Source organism: Cherax quadricarinatus, chromosome 23 (genome assembly GCF_038502225.1).
Source record: "Cherax quadricarinatus isolate ZL_2023a chromosome 23, ASM3850222v1, whole genome shotgun sequence".
Taxonomy (NCBI): Eukaryota; Metazoa; Arthropoda; class Malacostraca; order Decapoda; family Parastacidae; genus Cherax; species Cherax quadricarinatus.
This window is the reverse complement of record NC_091314.1, coordinates 10,579,128-10,593,542: the sequence shown is the minus strand read 5'-3', so window position 1 is coordinate 10,593,542 and position 14,415 is coordinate 10,579,128. Positions and strand designations below refer to the sequence as shown.

The following is a 14,415-nucleotide window of genomic DNA, read 5'->3' as shown; positions in this document are numbered from 1 at the left end:
TTCTGTAGTAATGCTAGTGGGGATTTCAAAGTGAAGCCTTTACTAGCGTATCACTCTGAAAATCCCAGTGTGTTCAAGAAAAACAGTGTTGCCAAAAGTAAATTGTGTGTGATGTGGAAGGCTAACAGTAAGGCATGGGTCACAAGGGAAATTTTCCTTGATTGGTTCAATGAAGTGTTTGGCCTGAGTGTGAAGAAATACCTCCTGGAAAATAAACTGGAACTCAAGTGCCTCCTGGTAATGGACAATGCACCTGCTCATCCTCCAGACTTGGATGACCAAATTGTGGAGGAGTTTCGTTTCATCACAGTGAAGTTCTTGCCCCCTAATACCACTCCTCTTATCCAGCCCATGGACCAGCAAATGATTTCAAACTTCACCTCAGACACTCATTTAACCCTAAGAGAGTTTTGGAAAGATCACTTCAGTATCCTCCATTGCCTAAACCTTATAGGTAAGGCTTGGGAGGAAGTGACTTCCAGGACTTTTAACTCTGCTTGGAGAAAATTGTGGCCAGAGAGAGAGGGGAGAGAGAGGAGGGAGTGAGAGGTGAGAGGTGAGAGAGAGGAAAATTGAGAGAAGGTGGGAGGAGAGGAGGAGGGAGGGGTGGGAGAGAGAGAGAGGAGGAGAGAGGTGGGGGGTGAGGAGGTGGGAGGAGGTGGAGAGGTGAGGAGAGGAGGGAGAGAGAGAGGTGAGAGGGGTGAGGAGAGAGTGAGAGAGGAGGTAGAGGTGAGAGAGAGTGGAGAGAGAGGAGGTGAGAGAGGTGAGGAGTGAGAGGTGAGAGAGAGTGAGGAGAGGGGTGAGAGTGAGGTGGGGAGGTGGGGGAGTGGAGAGGGAGAGTGAGAGGTGGGAGGAGAGGTGGGGAGGAGGTGGGGAGGAGTGAGGAGAGGTAGAGGTGAGGAGAGTGGGGAGAGGTGGGAGTGGGAGAGAGAGGAGAGGTGGGAGAGAGGGTGAGAGGGGTGAGAGAGAGAGAGGCGGTGGGGAGAGAGAGAGTGAGAGAGAGGTGGAGAGGGGTGAGAGAGAGGGGAGGTGGGGGGTGAGGGGAGAGGTGGGAGAGGTGAGGAGGAGAGGTGGGGAGAGGGGAGGGAGGAGGTGGGGGAGAGGGAGTGAGAGAGAGGTGAGAGGAGAGTGGGAGGAGGTGAGAGAGAGAGGGGGAAAGGTGGAGGGAGTGAGGAGGTGGGAGAGAGTGAGGTGAGGGAGAGAGGTGGGAGGTGAGGAGGGGTGAGAGGGGGGTGAGGAGAGGGAGTGAGAGAGTGGAGAGGGGGAGAGAGGTGGGGGGAGAGGTGAGGAGGTGGAGAGAGAGGGAGAGAGAGGAGAGAGAGAGAGAGAGATGGGGTGAGAGAAGGTGAGAGAGAGGAGAGGGGTGAGGGGAGGTGGAGAGAGAGTGAGAGGGGTGAGGTGGGAAAAGGTGAGAGAGAGGGGGAGAGGTGAGAGGGAGAGTGAGAGGGGTGAGAGGTGGGAGAGAGGAGTGAGAAGTGAGGTGGGGTGAGAGAGAGTGAGAGAGAGAGAGGGGGGTGAAAGAGGAGTGAGAGAGTGTGAGAGAGTGTGAGAGAGGTGGGAGAGGTGTGAGAGAGATGAGGAGAGAGTGTGAGGAGTGTGAGAGAGAGAGTGTGAGAGCGAGGGTGAGAGAGAGAGTGTGAGAGAGTGTGAGAGTGAGAGTGAGGTAGTGTGAGAGTGAGTGTGAGAGAGTGTGAGAGAGAGTGTGAGTAAAGTGTGAGAGAGGTGGAGTGAGTGTGAGTGTGGGTGAGTGTGAGAGTGAGTGTGAGAGTGAGTGTGAGAGTGAGTGTGAGAGTGAGTGTGAGAGTGAGTGTGAGAGTGAGTGAGTGAGTGTGTGTGTGTGTGTGTGTGTGTGTGTGTGTGTGTGTGTGTGTGTGTGTGTTTGTGTGTGTGTGTGTGTGTGTGTGTGTGTGTCCAAAAGAAGGATTTTGAAGGGTTTGGGGCTGACCATGAGGACCCTATGCCAGTTGTGGAATCTATTGTGGCATTTTGTTGGATAGGAGTAGCAAGGATGTGGAAGAGCTGGTGGAGGACCACAACAAAGAGCTAACCACTGAAGAGTTGCAAGAGCTTCATCTCCAACAGCTCAAGAAATTGCTTCAGAGGAGGGAGAGAGATGGAAGAAGGTGCCTTCTTCAGAGATTAAGGAGATTTGTGCAATGTGGAGTAGGATGGAGAGATTTGTGGAGGAACATCACCCTGACAAATCTCTTGCAAGTTGTGTCGGGAACATGTACAATGACATTGTCTTGTTCGATGTTAGGTAAATTTTAAAGAGACACCAGAAACAGAGCTCTCTTGACAGATATTTAGTGCCACAGGTGTGCAGTGACTTTGAAGCTGGTTCTAGTGGCACTAAAAAGCAAAGAAGGGAAGTAACCCTGGAAAAGCACTTTGTACCTGAAGTCTTTATGGAAGGGGGATTCCCCTTCCAAACAATAATTAATCCATCCTCTCCCCTCCTCCTGTCTTCCATACACTATTATTGTTGCTATTATTGTTTTATTCTTCATGTCTCTGTTTTATTCATGTCTCATTGTTTTCTGTGTATGTACATCTATATTTCATATAAAAAAATTATTTTGTTTTAATACTTTTGGGTGTCTGGAATGGATTAATTAGATTTACATTATTTCTTATGGGAAAAATGGTTTCACAAATCGTCATTTTCAATATTCATCACACTCTCTGAATGGATTAATTACGAAAAACAAGGGTCCACTGTACTTTATTTAGGTTTGCATACCAGTTGGAGAGCTGGCAGCAAATCTGAGTGGTTGGTAAACGAGTACAATGGAACCCTAGTTTTTGTCTGGTCCAGTAATCGTACAATTCAGTTTTCAGCCACTTTATTCAGAGAAATTTTCCCAGTTTTCGTACATCCGCTCAGAAATTGTCCGTACCAGACGTGTCCTCTTGCCTGTGGGACATAGCCGCTCATACGTTCATGACTCAGTCTGCCTTTGTTACTCGTTCAGTGAGCATTACTCCGCTCATTCATCCGAAACATTTGGTAATAATCCATTGTTTTTTGCACTTGCAACTGCTGAATAAGCCACCATGGGGCCAAAGAAAGTTCCGAGTGCCAGCTCTTTTGTAAAGGCGAGAAACACGATAGAATTCAAGAAAGAACTCGTAGAAAAATACGAGTGGCGTACGTGTGATGTTAAATGTTCATTTACCAATTGATTAGTCATTTATATTTATTTCTCAATGTTTTCTGTAAAACTATAGTTATTCTCTATAAAATGTATTTTTTGTTAATACTTTTGGGTGTCTGGAATGGATTAACTGGATTTACATTATTTCTTATGGGAAATATTGCTTCAGTTTTCGTACAAATTGGCTTTTACAAATTGGCTTTTGGCCAACCTTCTGGAACGGATTAAAGACAAAAACCAGGGTTCCACTGTATGTCGCTAAGTGAGTTGAGTTTGTATTAATAAATGTTGAGAATACAGAGGAAAGATTAGCCTCAATGCAAAATACTTACAATGTAAGGACAATCTCTCGAGTCAATAAGTACTTGATAGTAAGTGTGAGCTCTTCCTTTCACTTCCTTTCCAACTTGGTTATAGTTCATGCTTTCTTCTATGGGTCTGGAAAATATTTACTGCATTTAACAATGAAAATAAAACTGTACTGCACCTCAAGGAAGTCATACTGCAATAAAAATTTTCTTTGTTGTTCACAATATTCTTGGTGAAGCTCAGCAAATAATTCTAGAAAATCACAAACTAAGCTGTAACATTTCTCTTACTTTGATTCCTTCTTGTTAGGAACATCTCTGTCATAAACTCGGGCTAGCCAGGGAAAGAGAACCACCCCTCGGTAGCCAAAAACTCTGTGTAGAAATAGCTGTCCTGTCTCATATTTTCCAGTCAACTTTGGAGGCTCAAATTTACCAACTTCAGCCAATCTATAATTACTGAAAACAAAGGACATTTAGTTAAAATGACATTACACAGTAGGTCAAAATGTGAAAATAAGCTAAGTGAATTAAAAATGAATCCTCATGTTCTACTTGAGACTGAAATGCATTTCTCTTGTATGAACTCAGTGTTTTTGTTTTCATATTTTTTTTTTTTTTTTTTGCACATTCTCTAAGCTCTTGTACATCAAATATCTACTGGATATAGTAATATACTTGTGGCCCTATAAACTCCATCAATAACAACAACATACTATACTTATGTACTATAGTACAGTAGTAACAGACAATATTAAGTACAGTACAATAACTTATTACAAAAACTCTTGAATCTGGATTACCATTAAAACTTGCATTTATCTATTTTATCATTTTAATGAAGTTACAAATAAAATATATTAATTTTTTAGCAACAAAAATCACAGTATATTAATAAAATAATAAGTTTAAAAGAGCTAAAAATAATTTTTTATTATGTATAGTAATTGTGTGAAACAATGGCTACTCAGTCCTCCTTGTGGGGACTGAACTGCAGCCCTCCCAGACAAGAGTGGCATAATGGATTACCTTACCACATCAGGGAAAGTTTTAAAATTTAAATGATATTAATTTAAAAAATGATTACAGGCACACATCCCTTTATCCGAAACCCTTGGGGGCTGTATTGTTTCGAATTTCAGAAGGATTCTCAATGCCGCCATGTGGTGGCGTGACCCAGCACGGACATGACCGACGCTCCACACTCCACAAAAAAAACTTCGGTTTTTGAAACTTTTCACATTTCAGAATTTTGGATAAAGGGATGTGGACCTGTATTACGAAATTTGCATGAAAGTAAGTGGCTGAAATGTCCTTCCAAAGATTGAACTTCTGCTCTTCATTAGGTGACAAAATTTGTCTTATGTATGATATTCCAGTTAAAATTTTATGAAATAAAATCTGAAAATAATTCCCAACACTTTGACTTACTACATTATATTACTTCACAAGTTTGTTTTAGTAGTGCTCTGCTATACATATTCAAATACAGCATTTATGCAGTTTTGCATACTAAAAAAAAATTTGGGTTTTGGTTTGCAAATTTTTGTATATCAAATCAATTCAGCTTTGCAAACAGCGGTAGAGAAATGGAACAAGTAAAAAGAGGACATAAAAAGTGTTAGAACGTTTGGAAATTCTTAAAAAATTATGCAATGAACAAATTATTAAAGATTTGGCACCATGAGCATAGCTCTGCTCCTGTACATACAAAAAGGTTATTCCAGGGATTTCTGAACCAAGAAATGGATGGAAGATTGAATTTACAGCACTGAATATGAAATTTAAGAATGTTTTTGATAGAGTTCCCACGAAAGAATACTTTGGAAATTTTAAAATGTATACATGTATACAAACATATAATGTAGAATGCCTATCAGTTGGAGTTGAAATATACTATTAGTATTATAACTGGGGGAACCGCTAAACTAGTAGAGGTCAAACAGTGCTATTTTATTAACAGTTTGCATGACACTTAGATGAATAAGATATATGCAACATTTACATTTGTTGTTTAGACGTTTCACCAGCCAGCCACTGGTTGGCGAGACATCTGCATAATGCATATACCAATGTGTTGCACATATCTTATTCATATACCAGGTCATATGGCACATGGGGAATGCGAAGTGATTAAGTTTAATCCAGTGAAGGGGAGGACAAGTTCTCTTTCTTAGATCAAGAGCCCCTCACTGGCATCACAACACCTTCCCTGAGGGGAGGCTGAGATATACAATCTTCCATCATTGTTTATGTCTCTACCTGGGTACTGACCTCTCTTATACATTATATATCTTGATTTTCTAATGTTTGGTACCACTGAGGTTTTTGGAGTTGTCCTAGGTTATACACATTAAACTTTAATTACAGATCTATGTGCCTTAAACATACTGCAATAATTTATACTTGTTTATAGAGCCATCAAAACTATAATATTTATTTCAGCATGATACAATGTTTGTACAGAGATGAGGGACATTTAGTGTGCATACAGAAAGTCCATTGTTATGCCAGAGCATTTTTCTAAATTTATATTAATCTGGCAAAAGTAATAAACCCGTAAGTCACGTAGCACCTGGAGAATGGGAGGTATTACAGTCAGATCCAAGGAGAGGAAGTGCAAATGCAATTCCTTGGATCAAAAGCTCTTCACCGGCATCAAGCCACTTTGGCTTCTTTTTTGGGGTTAACCTTAGTAATGTACACGTATGTTAATATCCATGATAATTATAACCACCTATATTTGCGTACCTGACCTTGTGTGTACCTAAATAATCTTGCACCTGGAAAACTGTGTTGATACAACACTCATAAGCATGACAAATAATTACCGTATAGATACAGGTCTTGATACTAGTGTGGGGCCCAAGTGATGTTAAGTAACAGTGGAACTGACTTCTTGACGCCCAGAAGACGTTTAAAGATATGCATATTTAAACAATAACTCAAAGACCGAAAGATAAAACACAAAGTGTTGCATCAATATCACTCACTATTTACAATATACCTACTCAAACAGTATTTAAAACACCAAGTGTCACCCTGCTGGCCACCAGATTGGTAATTTATTTTTCAACAATGGGCATCCTACCTGGTATAATTAGCCACAGGTATCACAATAAATTTCAAGAATATTTTAGAAGCCTTATAGGCGACAGGTTTAGTGGAACACCTGGACCACATCCTCCCCCGACCTTCACTAAACACACACTACCATCAGCCATTCAAGTATTACTAGTTATTATATTTTTTGTATCTAGTAAAATCAATTTAAACTTTAATTATTTCGAGATAAATTAAAATTAAATTGCTAATATTTAATAATACATGATTTTGGTTAGTTAATGAGGTTTAAATCTTATCCACTACACTAGGGTAGTGGAATCGTAAGGGGGGGGGGGGGGGGGTGACACCATAAGTAAGTTTATTCAGGTATACACAAATACAGTTATATAGAATTATCATACATAGCAGCATATGTGTAGAGAACATAGGATAACCCAAAAAAGTCAGACAGAGTGACTTATTTCCATTTAGGGGGTGACAGAATAAGAATAAGAATAAGATTTCGTTCGGATTTTTAACCCCAGAGGGTTAGCCACCCAGGATAACCCAAGAAAGTCAGTGCGTCATCGAGGACTGTCTAACTTATTTCCATTGGGGTCCTTAATCTTGTCCCCCAGGATGCGACCCACACCAGTCGACTAACACCCAGGTACCTATTTGCTGCTAGGTGAACAGGACAACAGGTGTAAGGAAACGTGTCGAAAGTTTCCACCCGCCGGGAATCGAACCCGGGCCCTCCGTGTGTGAAGCGGGAGCTTTAGCCACCAGGCCACTGGGCCACATGGATATATCCATCAAGAAAGTGACTGTGTGTGTGTGGGTGTTGGTGTGTGGGTGTGTGTGTGTGGGTGTGCGTCCTTGTGTGTATGCATATATTTGTACGCTCGTGTGCACATGTCCGTGCGTGCGCCCTCGTGTGTGTATGTGCGCGCGCGCACTAGTGTGGGTGTATGATCCACTTAATATTTGTATTTATAACTCATTACAATTGTGACCAGGTGTGGACGTATCAGTGGTTCATTACTTTGTAATTTGTTCATGACTGTAACCATGTATAGGAGTGAAGCTGATTCATTACCTCTGTAACTTGCCATGATTAGTGACCAGATCTACCTGGAGTTCATTACCTTTGTAACTAGTTCAGCTATCATAACTTTGGGGTCCAGTCACTGGACCCATTATGTACCTTTGTAATCTTTTGACTACCGCCCACAGGATGGGTATGGGGTGCATAAAGATATTAAACTAAAGTGTGTGTGTGTGTGTGTGTGTGTGTGTGTGTGTGTGTGTGTGTGTGTGTGTGTGTGTGTGTGTGTGTGTGTGTGTGTGTGTGGTGTGTGTGACTCAACAATCAATATTTGCACCAATAACTCATTACAGTTGTGACCGGGTGTGGAAGTGTGAATTGCTCATTACTCTATAATTTGTTCATGATTGTAGCCAAAGTATAAACGTAAGTAACCATTCTACAGAATTCATTACCTTTGTAACTTGTGAGCTCATTACCTTTGTACCTAGTTCAGCTATCAAAACTTTGGGGGCCCAGTCCCTGGACCCATTACGTACCTCTGTAATCTGTAAATACCTTTGTAACTTGTCATGATTGTGACCAGACTTACCTGGAGTTCATTACCTTTGTAAATTGTGAGTTCATTACCTTTGTAAATTGTGAGTTCATTACCTTTGTAAATTGTGAGTTCATTGCCTCTGTAACTTGCTCAGCTATCAAAACTTTGGAGTCCAGTCCCTGGACCAATTATGTACCTCTGTAATCTTTTGACTACCGCCCACAGGATGGGTATGGGGTGCATAATAAACATATTAAACTAAAACTGTGGAAAATATTTTAATCTTCCGAAGTTATAGTGCCTAATAGGTGTTTAATGTGTCGATATGGGTCAAAAATGTATTTGAAAATGGACTAGAACCAACAGGGAAGCTCTGCGCCTGCTCTGATGGGCAGGGAGAGGTCGAGATGGGGCACCAGGGAGCGGGAGTGTTTGGAATGGAGGTAAGAGACTGGGAAAACATGGGACCAGGAAATTGGCATTCACGGCGGCCTAAGGATTAATACATATAGGCCTCACTTCATAATAGGAAGTGTCGTAACTGTTCCTGGTGAAGAGTGAGGGAACATGATTTACGGGACCACCGTAATAAAGTGGCAAAATTAGTGAATAATGGTAGGACCATTGGTGACTGGCACGTCGCCATGGAGTGTGTCCCGGGGAAAAATACCCGTGATTTAATCATCACTCATCGGTCTCAGATCTTAATGGAGTGGCCTCCAATGTGTATAATAATTATGAGACATTAAACCGTATGGTGGGCTAAGAAGTAATCAGTGATAATAACACCAAGTTAAGAGAATGTGTGAAGTGAAATGAGTTGCCGTTCTCAGAGTGAGCATCTGTTTACCTCGTGTTCCTGTCCCGAGGATAGTGAAGTTTTTATGGAGTCACGACTTCTAAACTGGGACAAACCAACGGATACCTTGTCCTGCTGGAATAAGAACCGCGTCGGTGTAGCAGGACATCGAAATAAGATAGTGAATGGAGGAAATAAGGAGTATCAATCACCCAGAGTTAAGTAACCCTTCTAGTTATAGCAGACTGATGCTGACCAGTTAGGTATGTTGTAACTGGATAGGTTGTGGGTGGTTCAGCTACATCAAGTGACCACCAGAGAATATCTGGTAAGTGGTGGGATTATATACAAGCGTTTTTCCTTGATAGATATATCCATGTGTAACCTACCCCCCCTTCATTCAGTTAAACTAATATAATCTATGCAGTCCGCAATTAATTAGTAGCGCCATACTTGTGGGCGGTATCCAATTTATACTGGTCTCGGATAGATATGGATAAGATTGTGAGGTCCAAGGGACCACCTGCAGTGACCAGGGGTGGTTAAGTTTTCTCACATGTCTACACAGGGTGACTACGGTAAACAATATGGTTGTTGTCTCCCAATGAGATTACTCGTATGCATGTAATGTTGAGGTACATACAGGTAACCCCCTATAAAATTTTCCATATCTGCCCATTGGTCCTTCGAACCGGATGCAATCAGTGAAAAATTAATTGAATTAATTACTTAATAATTAAGTGACTGATTGAAGAAAGTGGGTATAGGGTACACAAATTTAATCGATCGTGTGGTGGATGATAATTAGCCTAATTAATTGCTAGCACATGCGTGGCTAGGATTTATACAAGAGTAAAGTGCAAGAATTACTCTTATAGGCGCCTACTTAAGTTGTATAATCAGTGATTAATAATTCTCTAACCATGACTGGATCTGGAGTTAATGTGGCTGACAAGTCCATGGATTTTAGAGTAATGAAAGCATCATTGCAGGCTATTAAAGGCCATGTTACAAAGGCATACAAGTGCTTGGATTTAATGAATCAAGAAACCGTGAACCCTAATTAATTAAAGCTATATTTAGATGCTTTAGAGAGTAGATTTGAGTGGTACAAATTGTGGTTTAAAGACTGTGAAATAGATCTGCTGGAGAATTGTGCAGATGGAATGGAAATGAATGTTTTAATTAATCAACATTACGAATTGGAAGAAAAACTCTCTTGTAAAAGTAAGGCTTTGAATAAATTAAAGGGTGTAAGCCAGGCAGTTGATCAACCTATTAATGCAAAGGGTGTGTTTGCCAAAACCTCCAGAGTACAGTCTGGAGGAAATCAGACTAGGTCGGCAAGAATTAATTGTTCAATTGCAGACCAGTCAGCCAAACAGTTCTAAGGATATAACACATAATGACTCTGAAGTATCTGTCAAGTCTCAAAAGGGAAAAATAATCCCAGTGGTAATAATCATAATTAAGAGTTAAATAGGTACATATCAAGTGACAGGAATCAGTAATAGTGGTTCCTCACATCAAGGTAAGAGGAATAAGTACCTCAGTAAGGGTAACCCAGTTAATAAGAGGTCAGGCAAGGAAAAGGAGACTGTCTCTTCTGCCAGGGTACTCATTTCACTAAGAACTGTAATGCCTATAATTCATGGGATATTAAAGTGGAAAGAATGAAAGAACTTGACAGGTGTATCAGATGTCTAGACAATCATAATGTAAAGGATTGTCATACCAAATTGAACAGTTGCTATCAATGCAACAAGGGAAGGCACCATACAGTTATGTGCAGGGTTGTATGTAATTCTTATAATAATGGTGACAATAATGATAATGTTAATAACCCTGACACTACAGTGACTGATGTAAAGGTTGCAGATAATGGCAATAATGATGGCCTAGCTGAGGAAGCCTTGCCGGTGTTGGATGTAATAATTCAGGATAAAGGGCATAAATCCAAAACTATGCGGCGTCACTCTCCTCAACACTGGTACGGGCCATGTAATATATGGCAGACTACTGCGTAGTAATAATGACTAGAGGAAGTAGTAAATACAGTCACGGTGTCTTACTCATAAAAGGTCAACCCAGTACAAGTATTCTTCTATCGAGGATGATGTTGAACCAGTCTAATTTATGGGAGCTGGACAGCATAGAGATTAATATAAATGAGGAAAGTCCAGATGATTCCTTTACTCAGGAACAATACCTGAAGAATGTTAAATTTGAATCTGGACATTACTGGGTGCGACTTTGGTGGAAGCTAAACCATCCAGAATTATCTACTAATTATAGGATGGTGTATGGACAGTTAAAGGGCCCAGCTCTGCGAACTGAGCAAGACACCAAAATTGTTGACTGCTTATAATGATATAATTAATAAACAGTTAAATAATAAATTGTTCTTACTTCAGGCGACGATAAATGCACACCTTAAGTGCACAGGTGGTCCACTGAGCGAAGTAATTGGGTAAATAATCTTATGTGGACAATTTCCGGGTGTGACGTCAACTGAAGAGGAACTAATGAGGATATATGAAGGGGTTAATGAAATAATGCAAGGTGCAAGGATGCCCCTGAGGGAATGGAACAGTAATTAGTCCATTTTGAGGGATCAATAAATATGGATAGCCATGGAGTTGAAGTGCATATATGCAGTAATGTGTTGGGACTGACTTGGAATACTGAGAGAGACTTGTTATTGTTAAAGTCTCATAATTCCAGTATGCCCAATAAATTAACCCAGAGAGCATAGGCTTAGTGCCAATAGATATTTTGCTAAGTAGCGACCATTATGCCACCTTTGTAAAGGGTATGACAAAGAAATGCGGAGTCACCCTTCTAAGGACCACAGGAGGTCACGTGATGTATGGCAGGCTTCCTCGTACTGATAATGAATGACTGGAGGAAGCCATAAATACAGTTACGGTGTGTCTTACTCATGAAATATCACCCCAGTATAAATATACTTCAATAGAGGATGAAGTTGAACCTGTGTATAAATTATGGGAATTGGACAGCATAGGAATCAATGTAAATGAAGAAAGTCCAGATGATTCCTTTACTCAAGAACAATGCCAGAAGGATGTTAAATTTGAATCTGGACAATACTGGGTGAGACTTCCGTGGAAGCTGAACCATCCAGACCTACCAACTAATTACCGGATGGCGTATGGACAATTAAAGGCTCAGCTCCATGAACTGAGCAAGACACCAGAACTGTTGACTGCTTACGATGATATAATTAATGAGCAGTTAAATAATAAATTCATAGAGAAGGTACCTCCTGAGCAAGCCCAGATTTATGGTCACTATTTGCCACATCACGGAGTGAAGAAGGATTCTAAGACCACTCCTCTTGAGGATTGTGCTTAATTGTAGTGCCAGGAGTAACAAAAATGTACCTAGTTTGAATGACTGTTTGATGACAGGTCCGTCGTTGACGGAAAAACTGGGAGACATATTATTAAACTTCAGGGTTAAGAATTATGCCTTTACGGCGGACATAAGTAAAGCTTTCCTGAGAGTGGGTCTGCAGGAGGCTGACCGGGATTGCACTAGGTTCTTATGGCCTGAGAATCCTAATGACCCACTTAGTCCCCTGAAGACTTTTCGCTTCAGGAGTGTATTGTTTGGTGCTACCTCCAGTCCGTTCCTACTCCAGGCAATGATAAATGCACACCTTAAGCGTACGGGTGGTCCACTGAGTGGAGTAATGGGTAAACAATTTTATGTGGACAATTTCCTGGGGGTGACGTCTATTGAAGAGGAACTAATGAGCATATATGAAGGGGCTAATGAAATAATGCAAGGTGCAAATATGCCCCTGAGGGAATGGAACAGTAATTCGTCCAGTTTAAGGGCTCAAATAAATAAAGACAACCCTGGAGTTGAAGTGTCTAAATATAGTAATGTGCTGGGACTGACTTGGGACACAGAGAGAGACTTGTTATCGTTAAAGTCTAATAACTACAGTATGCCCAATAAATTAACCAAGAGAGTCTTACTTGCGGAAGTTTCAAAATGCTTCGATCCACTAGGCTTAGTGTCCCCACTTACCATAAGAGGAAAATTGTTGATACAAGAAGCATGGAAGCTTAAGTGTGCTTGGGATGAAACCCTACCTGAGGAATTTGTTGAAAGGTGGGAAGAACTAATAGGTGAATATGTAAAATTACCAGTGTTGGAGTTCCCACGTAATGTGGCCAGTCAAGATGGAGAAAATGTACTCCACATTTTTTGCGATGCTTCGAAATTAGCATATGGAGCAGTCGCTTACCTTCAATGTAATAGTGCCATTTCTCTTGTTATGTCTAAGGCTAAGGTGGCTCCAGTCAAATCACGCACCTTACCTCAGTTGGAATTAACGGCCATTTATGTAGGTGTCAAATTAGCCAATTATATAAGAAATAAATTGCGAGAGATAAATATCAGCGACACCGTAATTTGGTCTGATAACGAGGTATCCTTACAATGGATTCGTAATGGTAACAGTAAGATTGGGTATGTACAAAACAGAGTCGCTGAAATCAATCAAATGCAGGAGAAATATAACAGTTTGGGTCAGCATATGTTAACCTTTAATCACATTCCTGGTGACGAGAATCCGGCTGACTTCTTGTCTCGAGGCTTGACTTATGAAAATTTTGTGAGTGCTTTATCGTGGTTTAAAGGGCCAAGTTGGCTGGTGGACAAAATTAACTGGCCGGTGCAAAAGGCACATATTGCTCCTGTCCAAATTACGGTAAGCACGGCTCCAGTCAGTAGTCCCTCCTTAGCCATTGACATTAATAGGTATTCTTCCTTACCCAAGCTGATTAGCGTGACAAGGTTAGTGTTTAAATTTATAAGATGAATATCTCATATAATTTTCCCCATCCCCTGAAATACTGGCTACAGAGGGTACAAGAAGAAACCTACAGGGATGAGATTAAATTAATGATGGACGGAAAAATTGTGAAAGGCTCAATAATAGAAAAGCTGGGGCTGTATTTAGAGTATGATGTAATTAGGTGCAGAGGCAGGTTACAAAATGCTGAATTGGGGGAATATGCTAAGCACCCTATCTTGCTGCCCAAAACTCATCACCTGACAACCTTGATTGTCTTTAATGCCCATAATAACGTGATGCACGGTGGGGTACAGGATACCTTAAACTGTATTCGGGAAACCTGGATTCCACAAGGACGGCAAAGTGTAAAAAGGGTTATCAAGTCGTGTGTAATATGTCGCCGGGTGGATGCCAGAACCTACATGTACCCAGGTCCTCCACCATTGCCCAAGGAACGAGTGCAGTTGGTAAAACCATTTGATGTGACCGGAGTGGACTATATTGGGCCAATCATTTTAACAGGTACTTCAGATGGTGTTCCCTTGAAGGTGTATGTATGTCTATTTACTTGTACAGCCACTAGGGCTGTTCATCTAGAAGTGGCTCAGGACTTGTCTGCAGAACAGTTCATACAGCTGTTCCGGAAATTTGCAGCTAGGAGATCCTGTCCAAGATTGATCTCAGA

The 14,415-nt window shown here is 41.0% G+C and overlaps 2 protein-coding genes across 29 annotated transcripts in view; one reads left to right on the top strand and one right to left on the bottom strand.

The window, feature by feature from the left end:
• The window catches only part of LOC138853123 (polymerase delta-interacting protein 2-like), a 33,515-nt gene extending 26,820 nt beyond the window's left edge, over nt 1–6,695 (bottom strand). The window contains exons 1-3 of the mRNA XM_070087921.1: nt 6,558–6,695; nt 3,758–3,925; nt 3,491–3,596 (exon numbers count right to left, since the gene is read on the bottom strand). Of these exons, the coding sequence (XP_069944022.1) occupies nt 3,491–3,596; nt 3,758–3,925; nt 6,558–6,649 (366 nt within the window). The 5' untranslated portion in view covers nt 6,650–6,695. The remainder of the gene's footprint in view (nt 1–3,490; nt 3,597–3,757; nt 3,926–6,557) is intronic.
• The window catches only part of LOC128685599 (protein bric-a-brac 1-like), a 518,998-nt gene that overhangs the window by 118,490 nt on the left and 386,093 nt on the right, over nt 1–14,415 (top strand). The gene's annotated exons all lie outside the window — the stretch shown is intronic.